At 42.3% G+C, this 25,367-nt stretch overlaps 2 protein-coding genes across 3 annotated transcripts in view; one reads left to right on the top strand and one right to left on the bottom strand.

The window, feature by feature from the left end:
* Positions 1-3,537: 3,537 nt before the first annotated feature.
* LOC311004503 (exosomal polycystin-1-interacting protein-like) overlaps positions 3,538-25,367 on the bottom strand; it is a 101,612-nt gene continuing 79,782 nt past the window's right edge. For both annotated transcript variants that reach the window (XM_083996584.1, XM_083996583.1), the window contains exon 3: positions 3,538-3,561. The gene's annotated coding sequence lies outside the window, so the exon portion shown is untranslated. The remainder of the gene's footprint in view (positions 3,562-25,367) is intronic.
* Positions 5,656-24,846, top strand: LOC311004749 (ly6/PLAUR domain-containing protein 6-like; the record flags this gene model as incomplete). The annotated part of the gene is made up of 5 exons (XM_083996918.1): positions 5,656-5,773; positions 7,707-7,805; positions 9,033-9,163; positions 10,959-11,121; positions 24,602-24,846. The coding sequence occupies 5 exons, from the start codon at positions 5,656-5,658 to the stop codon at positions 24,844-24,846; spliced, it is 756 nt and encodes a 251-aa protein (XP_083853044.1).

Here is a 25,367-nt window from a genome sequence, read left to right on the forward strand (position 1 = left end):
CGAGTTCACGGGTCGGAAGTTACGAGTGGCCGTTATAGGGAACTTTCACAGACAACAGGATGGTAAAAACACGAGCTACGGGTTACCTGGAACGCTACCAAGTCGTAGTTGTGACTTGAAGCTGTAACATACGGTTTCAAAAGCCTGCCTTGAACGCAGCATTAGCCGAAACGGCCGTGAAGCTGATATCTGCTTTAATAACTTAAAAGAGAGTTTGTTAGATAAACAGGTAGTTTGTTAAGGAAGGCCTTATGAATAAACATTATAAAACGGAAAGGTGAAATCCGGCGATCTGATTGGTTGTTAACCGTGGTATAATGAGCTTATACTGTACCACAGCTATTCTAAAGCCTTGGCTATCACTCTGCGTCAGGCACGTATGACTGGTATGAATGGAAGTTGTTGCCGGACTGTCGGACTGTTGCAGTCCCTAGCAAAAGACATTCTGTGTTTTTACAATGTTAAAAAATGGACTAAAGTAGTTGAATTCACATGTTTAAGGTGAACTTTCATCTCCGGGGAGGGTTAACAATTGGGATTGAGCAGTGACTTTCACCTGAAAAAAAGCGGAGGAAAAGACGAGATGCAGAGCTAACTTGGAGCTAACATCTGGAGAGGTGGGGCTATTTTTTTCACAGTGGGGCTATTTTATTGGATAATATGTATTTCTGGTTGAGTAAAACTACATGAAATTGATTGCGTATCCCTCTTTCATATTGTTATTATTGGTAACCGTTTTATAAAAGCAATATATCACTCCAGTCCGTAGTAGGCTATATTGCTTAAGTAAACTATGTTCTCTTCTCAGAGCCAATGAAGTCCAGGTCTTATCAGCATCCATGTCTATGCTGAGGAAAAGCCCCTCTGACAGCATGATGCTGACCCCCCCATGTCTCCCTGTAGGGACAGCATTACCCAGGCCGGCTGCCCTATATCTCTGTCAGTCCGTCACTCAGCTCTGTATATGTCCCTGTGTCCTGATCTCAGAGAACACACTGGAGACCTGAGACAAAGATATCAGGGAGGAAACCTGAAGCAGCAGGGTCAGGGTCAGGGTCCAACATGGCTGCAGAGTGACCTGCTGCTTTGTGCAGAGGTCAGAAGGTCGTGTGTTACAAGAGGCTGTGACTCCACACTACAGCCCATGGGTCTGTGGCTTTTCACCACCACCACATACTGGCATCAGCTTTCATGACATCATGTCAGCTCTGACCCACACAGGCTTTGTCTTCTGTCCAGCTTTGATTCACATGGACACAGTTGCTTCAGGAGCTTCTGTTTTCTGAGAAAGTCACTGTAAAACATGTTGTATGAGTTAAATTCATGTGATACCTTGTCCACTGTGTTTCTAGGTGTGGTGGAGTTCTACTGCACAGAGACAGCAGGTTGTTTGGTTGTGTCAGTTGTTGTCTTAGACATTTTTCTTCCACCCCAAACCCTGTCCCCGGGTGTCCATTGAACAAAATGCACTGTAATATACTAATATTACTAAACTGTTACGAACATGGTTTTAGTTTAAGTCATAGATTATAGATCCCTGATTTGTGTTAGAAATTGGTCCCATATTTCTCTATTGATGTCCATCTTACCATTTATTTTGTGTATTAACTGTTTTTATGAGGCTGTTTCTGCAAAGGCATTGAACCATTCAGAGCAGACCAGGTTGTTTCCTCTTGCCTAATGTCTCTGTATGACTCTATTAGCAGTACTAAGTGCTGCCTTTAGCCACTGGGCTTTCTTTCCCACTAATTCTTTCATGTCCTTTCAGACTATTCAGGAGACATAAAGCCAGGGCAAGATTAATATTTGTACTGAGACTATTTGTAACTCTCTGCCAGTAGGCAGTGAAGGAACATATGAAGAAGATATCCTTTGTCCGTTTTGAAGCATCAGCAGAGAGTCAACTCTGACTGACTTGGCCCAAGTCTATTCATCCTCACTGGAGTCCAGTACAGTCTACATACTGAATATTTTAAACTAAATGAGTTTCTCTCATTGGACTCCACTCTTCATCTACATATGTTGCTCCTAAATCTCTGATGCCATGTAAAGACCTTTGAGACAAAGTGTTTGTAAAAACGGTCTATACAAATAAAATTGCCTTGCCTTGCCTTGCCTTTCCCACACCACTTATAAGCCTGTTGTAGGCCCTACTACCCTTAAAAATGCTTAACAGGTCATCTTACTTAAGAATATCAATTTTGAGTCGATAGGAGATTGAATAGGTAAGCTTTTTGGGGCTACTTTAGACAAACAGTCTTTGAGCTATAAAAATTCCCTAAAGCCTCTGTTATGCAGATCATATATTTCCCTCAGTTCTTAAAAGTATGGTTCTGGAATGCTCACTCACTCCAGAAGAACACCTTCCATTTATTCATTTGCACAATATTATAATAATCAAGCAAACAAAAATGATTAAAATACAGTTAACAGGATGTGCAGGTGAGATGAAACCCAGAAAGGTTGATAAAGAAAATCTCACCTCAGTAAAATGAAAAACAAAATAAAAGAGCACAGAGTGTAAATAGACTCCTTTTAATCAGTGGTGTGATAGAGCTTCTCTGTTTCCAGGCCAGTCTTCTCCAATGTGGCATCAGCACTGACATGACGGAGCAGCTGATGCACCATCTATGTGAGGGTCACCGGTTCAGGTGGCTGCAGCTTCAGTCAGGAGTGTTGACTAGGTCAGGGGTTCTCAACTAGTCTCACTCTGGGCTCCACATTTTCCCATTGTCATTAAGTCGCGACCCACTTTATAGAATTCAAACCAAGAATTTTTTTTTAAAGCCTTTAAAAACTCATTTTGCTCTTTATTGAGCAAAGTGCATTTCAGGGCACATGAATGAAACTGGGGAGGACCATGACAACTGCATGTACGGAAGTGAATAAAAAAATATCAAACTGCACAAAATGGAGACCAACAAAACGATATATTTGACTTCTAATGTAGCTCTGCATTCAGAGCATATTCACAAAAGTGAATAAATATCAAATTGCACAAAATAAAGACCCACAAAACAAGGTATTTTCACTGCATTCAGGCCACATTTATAAGGAACTGATATCTTTGCATTCAGAGAAAATGGAGCAAATAATAAGAAATTGAGGACTATTACAACTGCATGTGTTCACGTGTCTCATGTGCCTTTCAAAATAAGTTATTTTTCTAAATAAAAGACATGTCCAACATCAGATGTGCATTAAATATTATTTACTTTTTTGACCAGCTGTCCGCGACCCATCCAGAACGGGTCCGCGACCCACTTTTGGGTCCCGACCCACCAGTTGAGAACCACTGGACTAGGTGGTGACAATAGACAGGAACTGACTAATGTTGCACGATGCCAAAAATAAAAAGTAGCGTGTGGTTATACGTCCATGGTCCATCCATGGATTATTTGGTTTTCTTCCAGGGTAGGATACCAGCGTGGTTCAGAACCCTGGATGTTGTTTGTGTGTGGTTTAAATATCTATCCATATGGAAGTGTACAGTGCTGTGATCCAGTCAGCCAGCCTCAGAGACTAATGAGTGGCTGTTTGTGTGTGAGACAGAGTATGAACCTGTGAGGAGTCTTTGTGAGCCGTTCATTGACTCAGCTCATTGATAATGAGCCTGTCCAGTTTTCAGCAGGGCCTTCAATGCATCTGGCTGTGCTGGAGAAAAGTGCACAAAGGGCCGGAGTCAACTACATGTGACAAATGTTCAGATGGCTCCATTTGTTTCCTTCCACGTCAAAGCAGTGTGTTGTCTATAGGACAGGCTCTCCCATGCATCCTGTGCTGTTGAATGAAGTAGTGTTCTCAGCCTGGCCTGACTTTACCTGCAGGGTGATGAATGGACCTGATCCCAGTCACTGCTCTGCTGGCCGGAGTAAACAACCCTCCCATGGGAACATCCCTGCTCTTTAATCAATCCTCCAACGATGATGTCAACAGATGTCAACATCACTGTTAAAAGCCAACAGTGATGAAACACAACAAGCAGTGACCGTGGTCCCCACTTCCAACCCCCCCCCCCCCGCCTCTAACGCTCAGATGAAATGTAAAACTGACAAAGGAGATTCTTAACTTTTGATCTGTGATTGGCCTGTCAATCCTCACAAGGACAATAAAGTTAGGCTACATTACAAACTCCAGTAAGCAGCAGCAGGTGGGAGAGGACAGTCCAAAAACATGTACACTAGGTTGATGGATGCCTGTAGGTGATTCTCTGTGTGTCAACCCTCCAGCATGTATAGGCGATGGATGGATGGATGGATGGATGGATGGATGGATGGATTGGATTGGATTGGATGGATGGATGGATGGATGGATGGATGGGTGGGTGGGTGGGTGGGTGGGTGGATGGATTGGATGGATGGATGGGTTGATGGATGGATGGATTGGATGGATGATATGATGGATTGGATTGGATGGATGGATGGATGGATGGATGGATGGATGGATGGATGGATGGATGGATGGATGGATTGGATGGGTGGATGGATTGGATGGATGGATGGATGGATGGATGGGTGGGTGGGTAGATGGATTGGATGGATGGATGGATGGATGGATGGATGGATTGGATGGATGATATGATGGATTGGATTGGATGGATGGATGGATTGAAGGATGGATGGATTGGATTGGATGGATGGATTGGATGGATGGATGGGTGGATGGATTGGATGGATGGATGGATGGATGGATGGATTGGATGGATGGATGGATGGATGGATGGATGGATGGATGGATGGATGGATGGATGGGTTGATGGATGGATGGATGGATTGGATGGATGATATGATGGGATGGATGGATGGGTGGATGGATGGATGGATGGGTGGATGGATGGATGGATTGGATGGATGATATGATGGATTGGATTGGATTGGATGGATGGATGGATTGATGGATGGATTGGATGGATGGATGGGTGGATGGATTGGATGGATGGATGGATGGATGGATGGATTGGATGGATGATATGATGGATTGGATTGGATGGATGGATGGATGGATGGATGGATGGATGGGTGGGTGGGTGGATGGATGGATGGATGGATGGATGGATGGATGGATGGATGGATGGATGGATGGGTTGATGGATGGATGGATGGATGGATGGATTGGATGGATGATATGATGGGATGGATGGATGGGTGGATGGATGGATGGATGGATGGATGGATGGATGGATGGATGGGGAGTAGACTGACAGACACAGGCACTACAATCTGCTAAGGTGATGTAGCAGAGCTGGGTCTGTGTGGAGACGGTTCTGTGGTGAAACTTTAGTCTTCCTCTTACACACAAACTCTCAAACTGGCCAAGCCAGGCAGAGGTGCTGACAGAAGTGACAGAACTGACCGCCACGTCTGTTTTCACAGTTTCAGCTGCTCACATACTGACGTGTAAATGCATCCATCCATCATAGCATCAGCTTTTTCTGTAAAAGTGCACCTGACCTTCTGGCCCAAGCTGGTTTAAAAATAAATGACAGTGTTTTATTTTCAGTTTCAGTTTAATTGGGACAATGTACATTAATAAAACATTGTAGTAGTTTCATCGCCAGTATTTCAATATCATTTACCTATAGATCTCCGTCTGTTACAGGTGTGTGGTTGATCTGCACCAATCAGGGAGCTGCATGTGTGAAACCAGGACGCAGCCATGGAGCCCTGGTCTGCAGCGGCCTGGGTGCTGCTGCTGACCGTCATCATGGATCTTCTGAAGATCACCAACACCAGAGACTTCACTAAACAAGACATCGTATCCCTCCACCCGTCCAGTCAGTGTCCTGCACAGTGTCTGTCTCTGTCTGTCTCAGCTCACCTCACACACACCAGCGTCCACAGAGCCAGAGCTGGCTAAAGAATAGTTTTACATTTGCTAATTAACGGCACATTTTATTCATTAAAAAGAATATCCTGCGGCACACCACAAACTAAAAATGTTACAAAATGGCACAGTGCAGCCTAATACAGTAAATATAATACAAATGTAGTCTCTTACAGTGTAGTTAGTTTATTCTGACTCAGTATATGGACATTGTGCAGGCTTCTGCCACTACTACACCCATTGACATAAAAGAGTCCTATTTTATTAGCCAACTCTGCCAGACAGCTTTATTTTTAGCTATGTCAGTCAACTCATGGGAGCTTGTCAACACGTGCACACTTCCACTCGTGCCTTCAGCCATATTTCACAGCAAAGCGTTACATGAGAGGACTTACACTTAATGCTGTGCACTCCCTGTGATAGAAAGTCAGAACAAACTTTGAGTGCAACGTGTGCTCCACCCTGTAAGGACGGTGCCCCTAAAATAAAAAAGGAGGCGCTCTCCAGCCGGCTCCCCCGTCACTCACCTGCAGCTGCACAGTTGACCTGCTGTTCTGGCGTGGATGTGCCGCAGCACAGCGGGAGCAGCGTGTGTGTGTTTTATATATTTATTGGCAAGAACAAAAACAAAAAAACACATCGTCGATCATCCTCTTAATCGCCAATACAGGACAGGCCAGTCGGTACGAACCTAGTCACAACACTCGATGGAGTGTTGAATCTTATCCGTTAACGGTTATAAACACTTACAAGCATCGGTTATCAGTCTGAAAATGTGCATCCCTAGTTGGACTCAATTAAGTAAAATTTGATCATTTTTCACGGCACACCTGACGGACTCTCACGGCACACTAGTGGAAAATCACTGCCTTAGAGTACTCCTAAGTATGACTTTCATATAGATTAGGGAATCAAATTTAACAAAATGTTGAACTGTTTTTTTTTTGTCTGTTTTGTTTTTTTAAATTCTAATTACATAATATTAATGTTTCACCACATTTGAGTTTGTTGAATTTCACTTGTGCTACCTGACTCCTACCTGGACAGGGTTAGGTTCACTTTAACCAGATAACAAGACTTACTGTGCCCATGGTCTCCAGACTCTCCACACATTTCACATGTTGAGGCAGTGATACTCCACATGTTGGACACAGGTTGTGTTGGTGGTTCAGTTAATGTAGACCATAATACTGCATAGGCTGCCATATAATAAGGCTCTAGACCACAACTGAAAAGAAAATGCTGAACCAGAATGATAATTTAATTTGACACATCGGAGCCTCTCATTTGTTTCTGTGGGTATCCATGAGTTCTACACTGTGAGCTATGTTACTGTGTACTCAATACAGAGATATATTATGGTCTGCCTGAGATATGTGATTGGTCCAGTGAAGCTCAGCCACACTGTCTTCAGTTGATAACATGACAGACAGAAGTCTGTAGTACGTTTACATGCAGAGCTTAATCGAGCTATGCTCATAGCTCAATTTGAGCGTCTAATTGGACTGCTGTCCTTGTCCCAGTTTACATGCAACAGAGAAAATCAAATAACTGACGGTGTCTTGTCTCCTCAGGCGGCGATATGAGTCGTTTCAGCGGTCACCTAGTAAAAAACTGAATATAAACAACTTCATAAGGCTTAATAAATTCTCAACTACAGCCCTTCCATTTCAGTCCAGTTAAGGCGTATACATGCTGAAGAAAATCGGTTTCCAATCGCATTATCTGGGAGAACTCCGATATTAGTCGGACTAATGTGTTTACATGCACATCGGTTGTCCAGTTATAGTCGGAGTAAGGCAGTAATTTTTTTTTTCAAGTGTCATGTAAAAGTACTGAGTGTTGTTGATGGTTTTTAATGGTTTGGTTTGTTCTTGTCTCAGGTACTCCATTTCCTGGTGCCTTCAAGTGCTTCACCTGTGAAGATGCAAAAGACAACTTTGAGTGCAACCGCTGGGCTCCAGATGTGTACTGTCCTCACGGTAAGACCATGTCAGACCAACATCTGTAAGCTTCTAACACACTCTCTTCTGAATTGAAAACCTGGGTTTATAACCTGTAAAAACCAGAGAGCATTTTCAACCCCAACCTCAATTTAATTCAATTTAATTTAATTTAATTTAATCTAATCTAATTTAATTTAATTTAATTTAATTTAATTTAATTTAATTTAATTTAATTTAATTTAATTTAATTTAAATGTAATCTTCATCAATATTTATGTCATATTTTGCCCTAATATAAATTTTGTCATCATTGATGAAAAATCATTACAGGTTGCTTTCTTTAGTGAACACATTTAGCTGTATGGAACTACAGATGTATGACATGAATCACAATGTAAGGGGGGACTGAACTTGATAAGCTTTGCTTCTTTCAGCCCCTTCTCAAACTTGCACAGTATCATTGTTATTTTGTTTCTTGTTACATAGATTGTTTGTCTTTTGATGTGCTTGTTTGAGACAAATAAAAATCAAATCAAAAATATCAAAGGAATTTTAAATTGAAAGCAACTGGACTTGGTTATTTGTCTAGGAAGACGTTTCACCTCTCATCCAAGAGGCTTCATCAGTTCATGTAGCATCTGACCAGGCTGGGACTGGTCCAACTATCTGGTGTGGAGACCCAGGTATTTAACCTCTGTGGGGGCGTTCACAAGGGTGATGATGTCACTGGTTCCCTTTTGTGCTCCAAGTGCCAACGACAGTCGTTTGAGTGACTGTCTTTGGTGGAAAGTTGGTTTCGACTTCGTTAGTGCCCTATTGTGTTATAACGACAGTCGTTGGAGTCACATGCCACTTGTGAACAGTTGTTTTCCTTTGGAGCACAAAAGGGAACCAGTGACATCATCAGCCTTGTGAACGCCCCCACAGAGGTTAAATACCTGGGTCTCCACACCAGATAGTTGGACCAGTCCCAGCCTGGTCAGATGCTACATGAACTGATGAAGCCTCTTGGATGAGAGGTGAAACGTCTTCCTAGACAAATAACCAAGTCCAGTTGCTTTCGATTTAAAATTCCTTTGAGATAGCCTACTATGACCTGGACAAATGAGAAGAATATTAACAGGCACATTTAGCTGTAATTACCTCAGTGTTGACATCACCACTGACACTGACCAGTGGGGGTTTGCAGAGCTCTCCCTCTCAATATACACAGTCAGCGATAATGAGCGGTGCTGTTTGTGCTTGTATCATCGTGTGTTGCAGAAGCTGAATACTGTTACAGCCGCCACACAGTGGATGTGGAGGGAGACAGTGTGTCAGTGACCAAACGCTGTGTGGCTCTGGAGGACTGTCTGTCCACAGGATGCACTGACAGGGACCATGAAGGAAAAAAGGTGGGAACAAAGAATGTAGGCCTAGTTATTATTAGTTATAGTTCAACATCACATGTCACTGACTATGAAAGTTAATGAAGTGATCATTTCACCAAGACTCATTTGAACAAACTTTCTTCTGTTTGCACTTGTCTGCTTTTGCTCTTTAGATAATGATATTTGCCATGATTCCCACATTAAATTGTTCACCCTTACGGCCACCATGGCTGTTAGAAACTGTAGTCATCTTCCCTCACAAGGAGGCACACACCTGTGGAAGTACATCCTTATAAACAGAAGTCAGTCTCAGAGGCCTCCTCACAGACAGCTCCTAACTTAGCCTAAAACTTCTAGCAAGGACTCTAAACTTCTGTGTTAGTGAGGAGGTGTGGTTAACCCCGTTGCTATGTATGACGCCTTCTTTTCTGAAAGGCATGGGCAAGGCAATTTTATTTGTATAGCCTGTTTTTATAAGAAAGGGAGGGGAGGAGATGAGGAGAGGAGAGGGCTCCATGCAACCAGATGTGTCCCCCAGCAGTCTAAGTCTATGGCAGTGTAGCTATAAACTATGAAACTGTGATTGGTTGTTAAAAATAAATAAAATTAAACACAAATAACAGAAATTGTGAATATAATGTGATATAATGACCAGTTTAACAGTTAAAAAAAATGTATGTCAGACTTGAAAAATAGCCGCACACTGTTGATGTGATGTAACTCCAACTGCTCTTTAGTTTAATTCATATACATAATAGTCCATAATTCTAAAATATTGAAGTTAGCTGATGTAGTTTAGTTTTGGTCCTGGGTCTGGACGGAGGTAAGGTGTTTAAACCTGAGGTTTGCAGGGACCTGTCCCCTGACCAGCTGGTCCTGTCCATCAAACAGCTGTCTAAACCTGTTGTTTAACATCTTCTATTCCGCACTGAAAACTATTAGTGTTGATGCTGTGGTATCTTCCTGTAAACAGAACGCTTTGTATGTTTGAAAAGGAGTAGGAAGAAGCATTATCTTATTAATTCCTACCCCTTCTCCACTTAGTACCATAGTACTACATTAGGTTATCTTACTTCCTGTGTAATTAAAGCAGCAACACCCTCTATGTCCATGAATGTCCTTTTCTGAGCCACCAGCGTGTGAAGTTGCTCTAAGTGTTTGACTGATGACTGTGCTGACTGAAGGTTGGAGGTTGTGGGAGCTCATCTCTGATCACAAGCATTATCCTTTCTGCTCAGTCTAATCTCTGCTGTTTTATCAAATCACTGTTGTTCAGGGGAATATTATCATATAATTATGGAGAATATTCTTTCTTTCTTCAATTGTCTTCTCTCTTGAGAACATCTCAGGCCTCTATAAAGTCCTCTTCCCTCCTCTTAACAGTGTTTCACCTTAGGACCTGTCTTAAGGCCTAAGATGCTTTGTGAATAACTTTTATCTTTCTAAGGCAAATTCTTTTAATCCTTAAAATGTTCTTAGAATTTCTTTCTCACAGTACTGAGTACAGCCCCAGGACTTCCTCCCTTTGTCTCCAAACCCCCTTCCTCTTTAGAGCTCTAGTGTGTTTGCCATGAAAGAAAGTTTTTTGTGCTGTTTGACAATTTGCTCCTATCTTTCTTTGTTGGGTTAATAGTGTACTCTGGAAATCATTAATCCTATTAAAATGACTGATTACAACCTTGTGTCCTGCTAGTATATTTCCTGTCACAGACCATAGCTCAGTCAAAGACAGATTGACACGCTCCTGTCCTGGTCAGTGGGACAGTCAAGTGTCATATGAATGTAAATATGTAAATCCCATGTCTTTCCTGCTGTCCAGGTGTGCACAGCGTGCTGTGAGGGAAACATCTGTAACTTACCGGTGCCATGGAACACAACAGATGCCATCTTCTCCATGACTTCTCCTCTCAGCAGCACAGCTGGACGACCACCAAGCCACATGCCCATTTATCTCCTCATCTTCGCTCACTTCTTCATCTCGAGTGCTGTTAAGTAAAAACATGTTGGGGTCATCTAAGGTGGACTCAGGGAATCACCTTGTTGGACTCTGACAGGAGACAGTTTGGACAGTTTCCTCCAAAACTACAGATGTTACTGGTTCAAATTTGCGGGGTTTGTCCTGCACTGCAGGATCGCGTGATCGCGTGACTTTTCACCACAACTGTTTTCCTCTAGGTGGCAGCACCGTACTAAATACTGCTCAGACGTTTTGGGGACAATGCTGACAGCCTGATAGCCGCGATTAGGAGTGGCGCTGTTCATGATACAGAATACAAGAGGATGAAAGGAGAACTAGCTGCAGACAGTAAATAATATAGTAGCCTAGTTTTTCAATGACAAAATGTAACGACGGCAGCTACAGTAGACTATAGCCCACGTCTCACTCTCTTTTTTCGGTCATCTGTCTCGTCATCTCCAAAATGTGTTTTTAAAATGAGCCAACTACAGTACTGTGCAGTAGTGCCGCAGATTTCTCACTCCGCACCTTGTTTGAGAGTGCAGCTGGATGATTTCTTGTGAATGAACGGGTCTGTGTCACTTTGGGGCTGGGCGATAAAACATAGGATAAATAACTTTCCCTCGATAGAAGACGCGGCCGATACAAAGTGACACCGTCAGCCATGCAGCCGGCCTGGACTTTTTATTTTTAATTATGAAGGATCATCTGCGCAAGGCAAAGATGATAGCATCAACAAAACACGGCGTAACACACGCGGCTGTATGGGACAGGCTTTTATTTAATTCAGAACAAACCGCTTAGCAAAAATGGAAAATATAGTCTATAATAATTAATTGATCTGTTGTTTGGCCACTGTTTGAAAATAACCCGAATTATGAGCAAATAATCTGATCCAGAACAGCAGTCATAATCAGACTTCTTCTAAATAAACCTAAACATTAAATAACTGGGTCAGGTCGGACCATGGGGTTATTTTTTCTCTTCTTCTTCACATGAGAAGAGGAGGCTATGTGCAAAGTACCACATTAACATCTCTATTCATATAACGCCCATCGAAACAGCTGATTTACATGTCGGCCGTTAAGGCAAGGCAAGGCAAGGCAATTTTATTTGTATAGCCCGTTTTTACAAACAGTTTGTCTCAAAGGGCTTCACATGGCATCGTAGCAACATCCTCTGTCCTTAGACCCTCACATCGACTGAGGAAAAACTCCATGGAAACCCTTTTAACAGGGAAAAACAGGAGAAACCTCAGGGTGAGCAACAGAGGAGGGATCCCTCACCCAGGACGGACAGACGTGCAATAGATGTTGTTACAGACAAGAAAACAGTTTACAGTTTGTCACAGAATGTGCGGAATATGGAAATGTTAACACATGGCGATTGGCCATTCACGCGGCTTTGTTCTTGGTTTCGGCCAATCAGCTTATAAGCACATGGCTAATTATCAGCTTTCAACCAATCGCACTGTTTTAATGTGTGTGTGTGAAAGTTATTTTCTTTAGTTCATTTTCGTTTCTTTTGGATTTTTTTTACAACAATGTATCAATATAATATTGTTTTCGTTTCATTTCGTTATAAAAATCAATCCCTTTTCTTTGAAACAATGAGATTGAGCAGCTAAAACTCAATAAACTCAACCATGGCTTGTCTTATTGTTAATCTGAACGCACAGGGCAGAGTCAAGGCAGCAGATAAATCACAAAACATCAACGCGTCCGTGAGCGCAGCGCACCTCCTCTTCTCCTGTGAAGAAGAAGAGAAAAAATAACCCCATGGTCCGACCTGACCCAGTTATTTAATGTTTAGGTTTATTTAGAAGAAGTCTGATTATGACTGCTGTTCTGGATCAGATTATTTGCTCATAATTCGGGTTATTTTCAAACAGTGGCCAAACAACAGATCAATTAATTATTATAGACTATATTTTCCATTTTTGCTAAGCGGTTTGTTCTGAATTAAATAAAAGCCTGTCCCATACAGCCGCGTGTGTTACGCCGTGTTTTGTTGATGCTGTCATCTTTGCCTTGCCCAGATGATCCTTCATAATTAAAAATAAAAAGTCCAGGCCGGCTGCATGGCTGACGGTGTCACTTTGTATCGGCCGCGTCTTCTATCGAGGGAAAGTTATTTATCCTATGTTTTATCGCCCAGCCCCAAAGTGACACAGACCCGTTCATTCACAAGAAATCATCCAGCTGCACTCTCAAACAAGGTGCGGAGTGAGAAATCTGCGGCACTACTGCACAGTACTGTAGTTGGCTCATTTTAAAAACACATTTTGGAGATGACGAGACAGATGACCGAAAAAAGAGAGTGAGACGTGGGCTATAGTCTACTGTAGCTGCCGTCGTTACATTTTGTCATTGAAAAACTAGGCTACTATATTATTTACTGTCTGCAGCTAGTTCTCCTTTCATCCTCTTGTATTCTGTATCATGAACAGCGCCACTCCTAATCGCGGCGATATGTGATACATAATCATCAAGTCATAAAGCAAGACAGGCTTTATCATATTACAATAGTTTCTGTGATTTAGGCAGTGTATACAGTAGTTAGTTCTAGTTTAATAGCCTAGAGTTTAAGCTGTGGATTACTGCACAGATCACTGAGTCATCCGCCTGTCGTCCTCCGTTCTCACAGATGCCACCTGGCGGTTGTTTTGGCACATTGAGGCTTTTCATTAAAACCTCTTGTCTCGCCAAAGAAAAAAAATGCATGAGTCTTGTGCCGTCTCGCGTGGACCACGCGTGAAGTCCGCAAATTTGAACCAGTAACATCTGTACAAGTCAGATTATTGATTGGTTTTACACGTTCAGAAAAAACATGGCCCTTGCACCAGATAATCCATGAAAACATTGGCTGTTTAAAGTCATCCAGCCAGCAGCAGCACTTAGTAACACTGATGTGCCATTGTCACACAGAACTAAAATATGCAGTTAATCCCAGAGGAAACAACAGTAATAAAATGACTAACACATCTTTTTAGTTTCCCTTCAAACATTCACTTTGTGTAGAAGAGTTTCACAGGGCTGAACTCACAGAGGTGAATGTACGTTGGACCAGGTTAAATACTCTACCAGCATGAACCTCCAGCTGTCTTAGCTCACAGCAACTGAGACTGAACCGTGTTAGATATTCAGTCATATTGTTAATGTTGAATGCATGTACATACTTATAGTATTTATTTTTATATCAAGTCTTGTGAGAAAAGTGAATGTGTGAGTTTGATGTGAAAGTTTCAGAGCTCTGGTCCAGAACAACTCGACAGGAACAGGTTCTTTATTCCAGAACTGTACTTGAGCTTTTTTTTTAAAAACATGTTTCTTTTACTCTACTTAACTTAAAAAAAAAGCAAATATTGTTTTTTTGACTCCACTTCTTGACTTGTTTTGGAGCAGCTTTTAGTCAATGGAATGAATAATCTTTTATTTTGAAAATGTGATCGACCACACACTGTTCCAGTCACAGCCAGTCAGTCAGGTATGAACCTGTCAGTGCTTCATGGGGCAGGAGATTCTTCACCAGAGACCATGTTTGATCTGAAGTCAGTGTTTGAAGCTTTGGAAATACTCATTTAGTTTTTGATGCTTGCAGTGTTGACCAGTTCAATTGTGTTGTTATGTACATTTCTACAGTGTTTGTGTCATATTCTACAAAGGGTTTACTCTCAGTCAGTGGGTTGTTTAAGAGTCATTAGGTAATATGGAATACATACAACATTGTGTTGAAAAAAAAAGTATTTTTGCGTAATTTTGCAAAATATAATAAGTATTTTGAAACTCGAGTACTCCAGTGCTTTAACTCTTAACTTTAAAGTAGAGAGCAGTGAACTCCAGTGATGGAGCTGTGGACAAATAAATGACTCATCATGTTTGCTGTGATTAAAGGGATAGTTCACCCAAAATTCAAATTTCACTCATTATCTACTCACCCTCATGTCAACTAAGAGCTGTGAGAATTTTCAGAGTCCTCTGTGCCTTCTCTGAGTTACGGGGGGGTCCGCGCAGCAGTATTTGTCCACATAATGGTTGTCAATGGATACCAACTTTCTTCGTCCAAAAAGACACACCACACCAATTGTTCTGAAAAAAAATTGAATAAGTCTGTGTTTTAAGCTTGTTTGAAGCGGAAGCTCCCAGTGTCTCAGTTCACTGCTCTTCCTGTGTCAGTGCAAATCTTGCGTGATTTGCACTGACCGGCGGAACAATTTCTCATGTCGGGGCTTCAATACAAGAGGGACATTACAGACGAGCAGCATGGAGGTATTTGGATGTTTTTTGGTGTGTCTTTTTGGACGAAGAAAGTTGGTATCCATTGACAACCATTATATGGACAAATACTGCTACGCGTACCCCCCCGTAACTCAGAGAAGGCATGGAGGACTCTGAAAATTCTCACAGCTCTTAGTCAACATGAGGGTGAGTAGATAATGAGTGAAATTTGAATTTTGGGTGAACTATCCCTTTAACCAACCATTAGTTTGTTGTCTTCTTGTTGAATCATGGTGGAAGGCTTCATAACAGAGTGGAAACTCCAGTGTTAGTCCAGACTGAGCTCCACAGTGGGACTGACTCTGGACTGGTGCTGACAGAAACGTGGACAGGGATACGTCTATAAACTGGTCTGGCTTGTTTACATGATAATGGTGCTAATGATGTTTTACTAAGTCTGTGTTTTCTAAGAAACAACAGTTACTCCCTTCCTGTCTTACTTCCTGTGTTTGCTAAACTCTTAACAATGTCTGGTGCAGCACTCTGTGTGTGCATGTGGAGTGTCTTACTTGTGTCTTGTGTATTTTACAGGTTTTCTGTTGTGTTTTTTGGTTTAACTCAAACACTAACTGTTTCCTGATGTCAGGAACAAAAGAATGTGAGACGAGCCTTAGAGGGTAAATGACTGCTGCATGCCAGTTTTGTACAACTTCTGCTACATTTGTTGATGTGCCACTTTTTTGGACATATACATTTATTCAAGTATGTTGAGATGTGAAACCTTAACTTTTCGTGTTGCAGGTGATTTCTCCGTGTGAACATCAATGAAAACCATTCACTTCATGAAAAATCATGTGGTGTTATTACAGTGATTGTAACAGTGTGTCAATAAAACTGTGTGTGTTGTGACTACAGGCATCTGAGCACTTCATCTGCACACTGTCACAGCACAGTATAACATGACAGTACAGTGCAACAACATGGCACAGCTAGTCCGGTCATTTTAAGACAACAGATTGCAACAGAAGCAATCTGAACTCCTCAACATGACCTGAGTGAGGGGAAAAAGCCCCAAAGAATCTCATTAGGGGAAAGTTTATATAGCCCATTCATACGCCTATTAATTATTTTTCTCCTGTGAATAGGGTAACATTTTTAACCTTTAGATATCTCCATGAAAATTACTGAGTTGATTACACTAAGACAAAGAAAAAATGTATTACAAGTTTTGAAATTGTTAACATGAGAAAATTTGCATAAATTCCACCGTTTTGACTGCATGAAGGTGCTGTGGTGGTACCAACATGAAAATTGGGATGAGTTGACTCCATCGGTCACTCGACAAGAAATCACTTGAAATTTCAAGATGGCTGCAATTTTTCAAGATGACTGCCATCACCTTAGTGGAGCAGGTATGACATGCTCCTTTCTTATGGAAGTGACTGCTGCTGAGATCAGGGAGCTCCAGCAGAAGGACATTTATCTTCTGATGGTTGTTTTGATTGAACAGTTCTTTAAAAATATATATATTCTTGGCATTTTTGCCTTTAATGACAGATAGAGACATATTCACAGACCCACCCCTAAATCCCATCTCTGCAATAATAATTAATAAAGACTGGTTTAAAGTTCCTTCTTCCTCTCTGTCTATATGTATTAATGCTCATGTAGTCAATGGGTTCCATTTAGACCTTAATATTACGTTTTTAATATGTCAACAAGATTGAACAAGACATTTTCACCTGCTATAGAGTTTAGATCTGGTCTTGTATATGCACTTTTTGCTCATGTTAACAAAGAATTTCAAAAAAAAACTTGCAATACATTTTTTGTTTGTCTTAATGTAAGTAATTAACAGGGTAATTTTCATGGTGATATCTAAAGGTTAAAATTTTTACCCTATTCACGTGAGAAAAATAATGAATAGGCGTATGAATGGGCTAGGGTTAACTTTCCCCTAATGGGATTCTTCTGGGCTTTTTTTCCCTCACTCAGGACATGTTGAGGATACAAAATCAGTTGAGTTTGCTTCTGTTGCAATTTGTTCAACCCTTTTTCATAAAATGACTGGACTAAGCCAACAAAGTAATGTGCAGTACGGTACAGAACTCCATTATGGTCTGCCTGGTTGACTGTTCCAGTCCTTTCCTTCCTCCTCTGCTGGAGGTGCATGGGAACATGACCTGACTACTATGACTCTGAGCCACAGGTTAATATCCATGCCTCCTCTCTTTGTTCTGTGGTGGACACAATAAAGTGGACTCTGCTGGGCCGAGGTATTTGGTTTCATGGTGTGTTGGTGCGAGCAGCCACCTCACTGCTGAGTTTATGTCCTGCTCTGGAAATCACCTCAGAGAAAACTTCTCCTTTTTCAGGACGACCTGTAGCTTTCTCAGGCTTTCTACCCTCAAGTGTAATTTCTAATCCCTTTTCTGAGGAGGGATTAGCTTCCTGCCATGACCTTAGGACGTGTCATGGTGTTCATGTAACAGTGACCAACTCGCTGACCCATGAGCTGCCTCCTTCATGTTCTCCAGAAGCACTTTCAAAGGGAGCTTTGAGGGCAAAGTTACAGCTCCACTGACGACAAAAAATGATTGTCTTGGATTTGTACTTATTAAAATTAGTCATGAATTAATTTAAACGTATAAAGCAGGAATCAAGACACAGCTATTCTTCTGAATTCAACGTTACGTTTAGTTTACATCTGCATTTTTTGAGAATTAAATTAAATTTGCCATTTTAATTGAGACTTGGTTTGTGTTTGTTAGGTTTTCTTATCATTTGTAATCTGGTATCATCAGGTACCATCAGGTAACATTAGGTAACATGAGAGATGAGATGCGAACGATGCTGCACACCTGGAAACGGAGTCTCTGTGGAAACACAGCAGAAGACTCGGTGTAGCACGATCTGTAAAACAGCGATGGCAGTAATCCACTGCAGCTGGAGAGGTGCAGAGACGGCGCTCGCTGCAGAAAGAGGAGACAAGGGTGTTATCCTGTTTCTGGACTCAGCTGTGTACCCACTCCTGTTATCCAGCTGGAATGTCAGGGGAAAGGGATTAGGAGGGTCGGGGGCCAGAGGAGATTACACGGGCCTCTTACTGGGAGATACATACACACTTTATTCTGTGTGGGTGCAGGGTGTCCCTTAAAGGTCCCTTATTTTACATATGTCCCATTATTTGATCTGTAAGAAGATACAAGATCCATAAACATGTCAGTGTACTTTACCATCTACTTTCTCAGGCTTTCAGAACAGAGGTGTAGATCTAGGTGGGTCTGTGGGTCCTGCAGGAAGCTGGGACTGGTAACTGCCTCATTGTGACATCACAACAAATTCATAGAAACGCTGTCATCTTGTTCTTAGGTTCAGTTACTAAAAACAGGTTGTCTGGTTTTCTCTTCGATACTTACACAATATCAATGTACAGCTTTAACCTGCTTATAATCAAAGATGAAATGTGAGACCATTAAAGGTACATTGTGTAAGTTCTCCTGTTATCTATTCACGAAAATCGATTATTTGGTTCAAAAGTATGTTTTTCATTAATCGGTAATCAACAAACTGAAGTGTTCCTTTCAGCTCTGAATTAGCCGTTCATATCATTCATATCTACATGGAGCGGGTAAGCTCGGTGCTGGCTGCCATGTGGTGTCGCCATATTTTTACGTTCAGTGGCAGCGTGACGGTAGGAAACCACGGAAACTCAGCGGAGACACCGGAGCTGTCGGCTCAGGTCGAGGTGGCGTCTGTGAAAAGTCACCGCGGTAACGCAGTGAGGAGGAATGGAGCGTTACACTGATGCTGCATTCACCTGCAGTCGGGCAGACGGCCGTCGCTAACAAACCAGATGTCATTTTAGTCGCAGAAGTCGAGAGAAAGCCGGTAAAACATGGGTCAGGTAAACAATACCACATCGCCATGACAACATATTGTCACGTGTATTGTTTTGCCTCGTGCTGACGGACCACTTGTTTACATAGAGGCTTGTTTATGCCGTTACGTGCAGCGGCTGTCGTCCGTCTGCCGTCTGCCCAATTTCAGGTGAATGCAGCATGAAAAATACGATTGAGTTGCTTGTGATATACAACCACAACACTAGATGGGAGGAATTCCTACACAATGTTCCTTTAATAAAATAATGTATATGGACTGTTCATGTATGAGCTGGTGACTGTTTCTAGAGCAGATTCCACATGACGTTTACTAAAGAATGTACTGACTGAGGTTCAGTCTCATGATCACACACACCAGGACTGACGAAGCCCAGTACTGAGTCTGTGAGTAACATATTTCTTGTGTTTTCAGTTACTATCACCTTAATACAGAAGTAATCAGATTACTCTCAGAGACATAGCCATGGTGATGTCACCCACAGGTTTCTGAGGGGCAGATCTGAGGTCAGGGTGGGCTGTCCTGACGTCGCTGAGACTTCAATACAACTCCTAACAACCTGTTAGGATGAAGTGCATACATTATATTTAGTCTGGTTCCAGTTTAGAACCAGCCTACACTCAGTTTATCTTTACCTGTGGTCAAGTGGAGTGGAGTTAAGTCTTTCCACTAGATGAGAGAGAGTGAGATGGAGCAGCTGCAGCAGGAGCAGTTTACTTTGTTGTGCTTCACTGCCAATAGGAAGTGCTGGGCTTCAGATGCAGGTTCTCCTGTGGTATCACTTTCACACCCTGACAGTGCAGCTGCAGCCCCCCCCACACACACACACCGGGGTCAGGACCCTCTACAGTTTCATTAGCAGGAACATGTTGGAGTTGAGGATGCCGTCCTTCCTGTGCTCCCCTGGGCCCGTTCTTACTTGGATGAACAAGCTGCTTCCGTCTTTGATTTTTCAACTGTATTTAACACCATCCAACCCGCCCCTGCCCCCCTTCACCTTTAGAGACAAGCTGTGCTGGCTCCTTTCCAACACAAGCTGTCAACTAAACAAGAAGTTCCACTCAGAACAACCCATCACTCTGCGGCTTAAAGCTGCCCTGTGGAGTTTATACATATAAAACAATGTCCGTTACACTGCAGCCACTGCCAAACGAGTTATTAGGATGATCATTGAACGCATCTCCGTTTACCCAGAAGCGCAATTGCCTCTGAGGAGCGACTTTCCCGCGCTGTCGCACAGGGAATTACGTTTGCATTACGCATGCAACACAACACGTTCGGATTTGACATAGAGTTTAGAGCGTTGGTAAACAGAAGAGAAGAAGAACATTTTATCTAATTTTTGTTTAGTCTGATATGCACAGCCGGTGGAAGCACTGCCACTGCAAGCCACCGTGCCGGTGTTACACCGGAGCGGAGGAGACCCGACGGCAGATTCGTCCCGCCCCCCCCCTCACCCGAAACGCACCGCACCGCACCAGAGATCCGCCTGGTGAGCGTTCAGAGTCCCCCCCCCCCCCGCTGACCTCCACGGTCCTGGCCCGCACAGGTACCAGGAGACCAAGACCCCCAGTCATGTCGATCCTCCGCCCTCTCTGATCCGCCGCGGAGCCCAGTCTCTCCCTCCTCTCCCACACTTCAGCACCTGTCCTGGGCTATAGCTTGGCTCGCTCCACCGTCCTTTACTTTTGAAGTAACTATAACTAATACTAATGCAATGTATAGCCTAACTAAACACGCGTATGAGTGATCAGAACAGTACATTGTTTACGCTACTTTTAAAAGGAATAATAAGTCATTTAAAACGAGGAGTAGTGAGCCGAGCCGAGCCGACACTGTGCAGCCCAGGACAGGTGCTGAAGTGCGGATGAGAGGAGTGGACAGGACTGGAGCAACCAGCCCAGAGGCGTCTCGTCAGTCCTCGGCCGTCTTTAATGTCTCTAGACACCCCTTTCAATCTGTTTAAGGTTATTTGTTTGTGTTTAGGGAGGCTATATTTGCATAGAATATTTTTTGGCAACCAGAAAAGCAATGTTTGACCCGGCGTGGCGGCGCCATCACACTCGCTCGCAAAAAAAAAAAAAAAAGACAAGAAAAAAAGGAAAGAGAAAACGCACTTAGGCTACACAGATTTTGGAGGAGGGAAACCCGTCACAGCATCATTTTTTTTAAATTAAATCATAGTTTTCTCTACATTAAGACAGTGTGCGGGACTATTTTTCACCCAGCTCCCCCCAAATGTAGGCCTATGTATAAAAATATGAAAATAAATTGCGTGTAGGCCTAGATATCGTTTAGGGATTTTTTACTAAACGTTTACAGTTTCATTCTGTGTAAACGTTTACACGTGTACAAGGTCACACCCCTAAATATGCCAAAGCTGAATGACCACAACTTTTTTTCTCTTCCTACTTCGCCAGTCACCTGGTTGCCTGGTTACCTGCACTTACCGTTCGGAGAGGGAGGGAGGGAAGGGGGAGGTGGGGGGGTTCGACGTCATTGAACGGCGCAGGCTGACTGTTGCAGTACTCGAAAAAAAACACGGCTGATGGCTCGTAATTAGCAAAACTCCACAGGGCAGCTTTAAAGCAGAAGTAAGCGGAATGTTTGTGTTAACATAAGTCTTAAATAGTTCTATCTTCCGACAGCAATCACTTCTATAGAGTGTTTGGTCCGAAACACGGGTCTTTCAGTCACTCTGCTCTGCTGTAAGCCGAGGAGAAAACTTTCCTTGTATCCTACAACCTTGATCCAATGAGGAGAGAGAACGGCATAAAGGGGCGGTCCTCTCTTGTGTGTGCAGCCAAAGGATGCGCGTGAATGTGGTGACGTAGGGACGAGGGCGGGGACAGCTTACTTCTGCTTTAAGTGTTGAAGGTTGGATAAGGAGGTTTTTTATTCATCATTAGATGACTGTTGCAGTAAAGCTCAAATCAGCTCCTGTACTGACAGAATGGGTTTAGTTACATTTCAGAACTACTCTGATAAAAGAGCTCACTGCTGTTTTTTTTAATCAGATGTTGGTTACAGGGGTGCAGATCCGATGTCAGGATTGGGGGGGACACAAAAGTGATTTTTATTTTTATTTTTTTATTTTTTGCCCATATGCAACTCATAACATGCGACCATAAATCACAACTTGGTAGAGGCTCACCATATCATTCAAAAAGTACAGCACAGGGAATCATTTATTGTGCTTACCTTTCTTGTTTATTTGTCCTAAACAGCCAACAGCGCGTATCACTGCTGTTATATTAGTAAATTATAATTTTAAGGGTCTCGTACATGTAATAATGTCTACTCGCATTCTTATCTTTCGCCTCCCTCCAACCTTCCCAGATCCCCGATTCTTCTCACCATCTTCCTTTTCTCCCAGTGTATGGGGCTACTTTATGCATGATTAATTGATATGGATGAATATCAAAATATGAATCCTAAGATTGAGGGGGTCGTTTTTTAAAATTTAAAGCCTGCTGATATCATCAACGTCTGTGTAAGAAACTACACATTCATTTGCATCGTAGTGAAGGAGACCAGAGATTTCTGCTCTGGTTATTTGTTCCACCATTTCAATCATTTCTTTTTAGATGTTAATCTAAAATGTGAAGAATGTGAAGTCTGAAAATACATTTGTTCAATTTTTAATAATTTTGGGTATTTTTATTGGGGGGGACAATTCATGTTTTTCAGAAATTAGGGGGGGCATGTCCCCCCCGTTCCCCCCCCGGGATCTGCACCCATGGTTGGTTATGTAACCCTGGTTTCTGGAGGTAGCGGGTAACGAGGGGGGAAATAATTCTTCAATGAAAAAGGCACCGTTAGGACAGGACAGGAAGACTTTATTCACTTCATTTACAGGAGCATGGATGTATTCTAAGACCGTGGGGCAGAGCTACACTCTGCTGTCTCTCCTTTTCTGGACCCCACTAAAACAAGGGCACACGGAACCAATATCATACAGTAGGCTACCGAGAATCTGGAATCAAAACCTTTAACCACTACATCTTCAAAACATCTATAAAAACAAAACACTAAAAGTAATAATAAAATGTTATGGACTAAAATAAATAATTAATAAAATTAACAATACTACCTTACAATAGGGATATCACGATTATACATTTTCTTGACACGATTATTGTCAGAGAAGTAATAACGGTACTACGATTATCACTTTTAATATGCTAAATAAATAAACCTGACCTTAATTAATTTCACAACACTATGAGTGTGTAAAATATCAAAATATAATTACATTACTCATACGTTTACACAAAATATGTCAAGTATCTATTAATAAAGGTACAATTATTAATCCCCCAGAGGAAGTGTTTGAAATATTCAGGTCATAAATTGTCATCTAATGGTAATTTTTTTTAGTTTAGTTTAGTTTTTTTTTTTAAATTACAAATGACACGCTAACATTATTCCTACGAAATCAATGTTACGTTAATTACGGTAAATGGACCAGTATCTGTGCATTAAACTTTATTTAGGGAGAGGAAATAATCAGAGTGAAGAATAACAGATGACTGACACCGGCAGTACAGATATGCTGTGTGTGTGTGTTCTCTTCTGGTTCTCAAGTTTCCTCTCAGTCTAAAAACATGCTGATAACATCCACGATGTGTGTTTATGTAGCCAACCCTTGTCTAACATCAGCCTGGTGTCTAATGGATGATGGACTGTGACAGCCACACCTGTCAGATGAATAGTTCCACATGTGTTTCTGCTACTGTCTCTCCTGTACTGAGACAATGAGGAACATTCAAAGCTGACATCGAAGCTGAACATCTGGAGACAGCTGGACATGGATGTCCTGCTAATGTCCAATCAGACTTTGTGTGCACCAGTGAAGAAAGTCCCAGCATGCTCTGCTTCCCCCACCTGCTGTCTGAAGCCCAGGCTGGTCTCAGGCAGGACTGGATGGAATTCCTGGTGTGAAGGTCTAACAGGATTAGAACTCCCAGCATGCTCCACCAGGGGATTTCACAGTCAGAACACACATTCACACATCCACCTGTACTGTGTTCAACATGAACCAGTACTGACAGTTCAGCTGTTACTACTAACTCACACACACTGTCAGAGATTCAGTGTTACGTAATGATGTCAGTTCACCTAGCTCTGACTTTAAATAGGTGTGTTTCCTGTGTGGAAGTTATATTGGATAATATCATTCTTTAATTCTGCTTAGCACCTTTTTATTTCATCTTCAGTCCTCATGTTTTCCAGCTACAGTTTGAACTGTGAACCATTAAGCATGCTTAAAAAAAGTGAGAATCTCAAGCATAGTGATATGTACTGTATGTGCAAGATACTGATGAATTAGTGAAGTGATTTGAGTGTTTGTTGAGAGTAGAAAAGCTCCATATGTGCCCTGCCCAGGGTGTGTGGTGGACTTGGAGCTGAGGACAGACCCAGACCCAGACCCAGTAGTCCTGACTGAGCCCTCCAACAGAAAGCAGCCTGGATACACAAAGACAAACTACACTTCAGTCTCAACCAATAAACCACAGCTGAGTCAGAAGCTGAGGGATGGAGCAGCGCTCACGCACGAGCACCCAGAGCAGCTACAGACCAACATCAACACTCCACCTGCTGGTGGTCATCAGCACTGCAGCAGCTGCTGACAGCTGTGTCACACAATGAGGAGTGAGCAAACACAGCACTCAGATCAGTGGTGGTGCAGGTCACAGTGACAGTCTGTCTGAATGGATTTATTCATTTAGCCATTTAGATCCTTAGCAGCCACTGGGTCTTAATAGTGGCTACATTTCTTCTTATCTAAGACCAGGAGCTAATGTAATGGTAAAACCAATAAAACTATCAAGGTTGCTATAGGCGACAGGTGCTGTCGTTTCAGTTCTGCCTCAACATCAAACTTAACCCTCCTGTTGTCCTTCTGGCTGAAATTAACCCAATCTGTTCCCTTCCTCCTTTCCACAATCCTTTTCCCCCTCCTTCCATCCTCTTTTGGTCTGTTCCCTCCCTCCATTTTTCTTTCCTTCCTTGAACAAATCTATTCTCTCCCTCCATCGTTCTTTCCCTTTCCCTTCCTTCTTTCCCCTCATCCTTCCTTCTTCCTTCTTTTTGGACCCAATCTGTTCCCTCCCTCCATCTATCTTTCCTTTCTTTTTCCCTCCCTTCATTC

This window comes from Trachurus trachurus (genome assembly GCF_905171665.1).
Source record: "Trachurus trachurus genome assembly, chromosome: 21".
Taxonomy (NCBI): domain Eukaryota; kingdom Metazoa; phylum Chordata; class Actinopteri; order Carangiformes; family Carangidae; genus Trachurus; species Trachurus trachurus.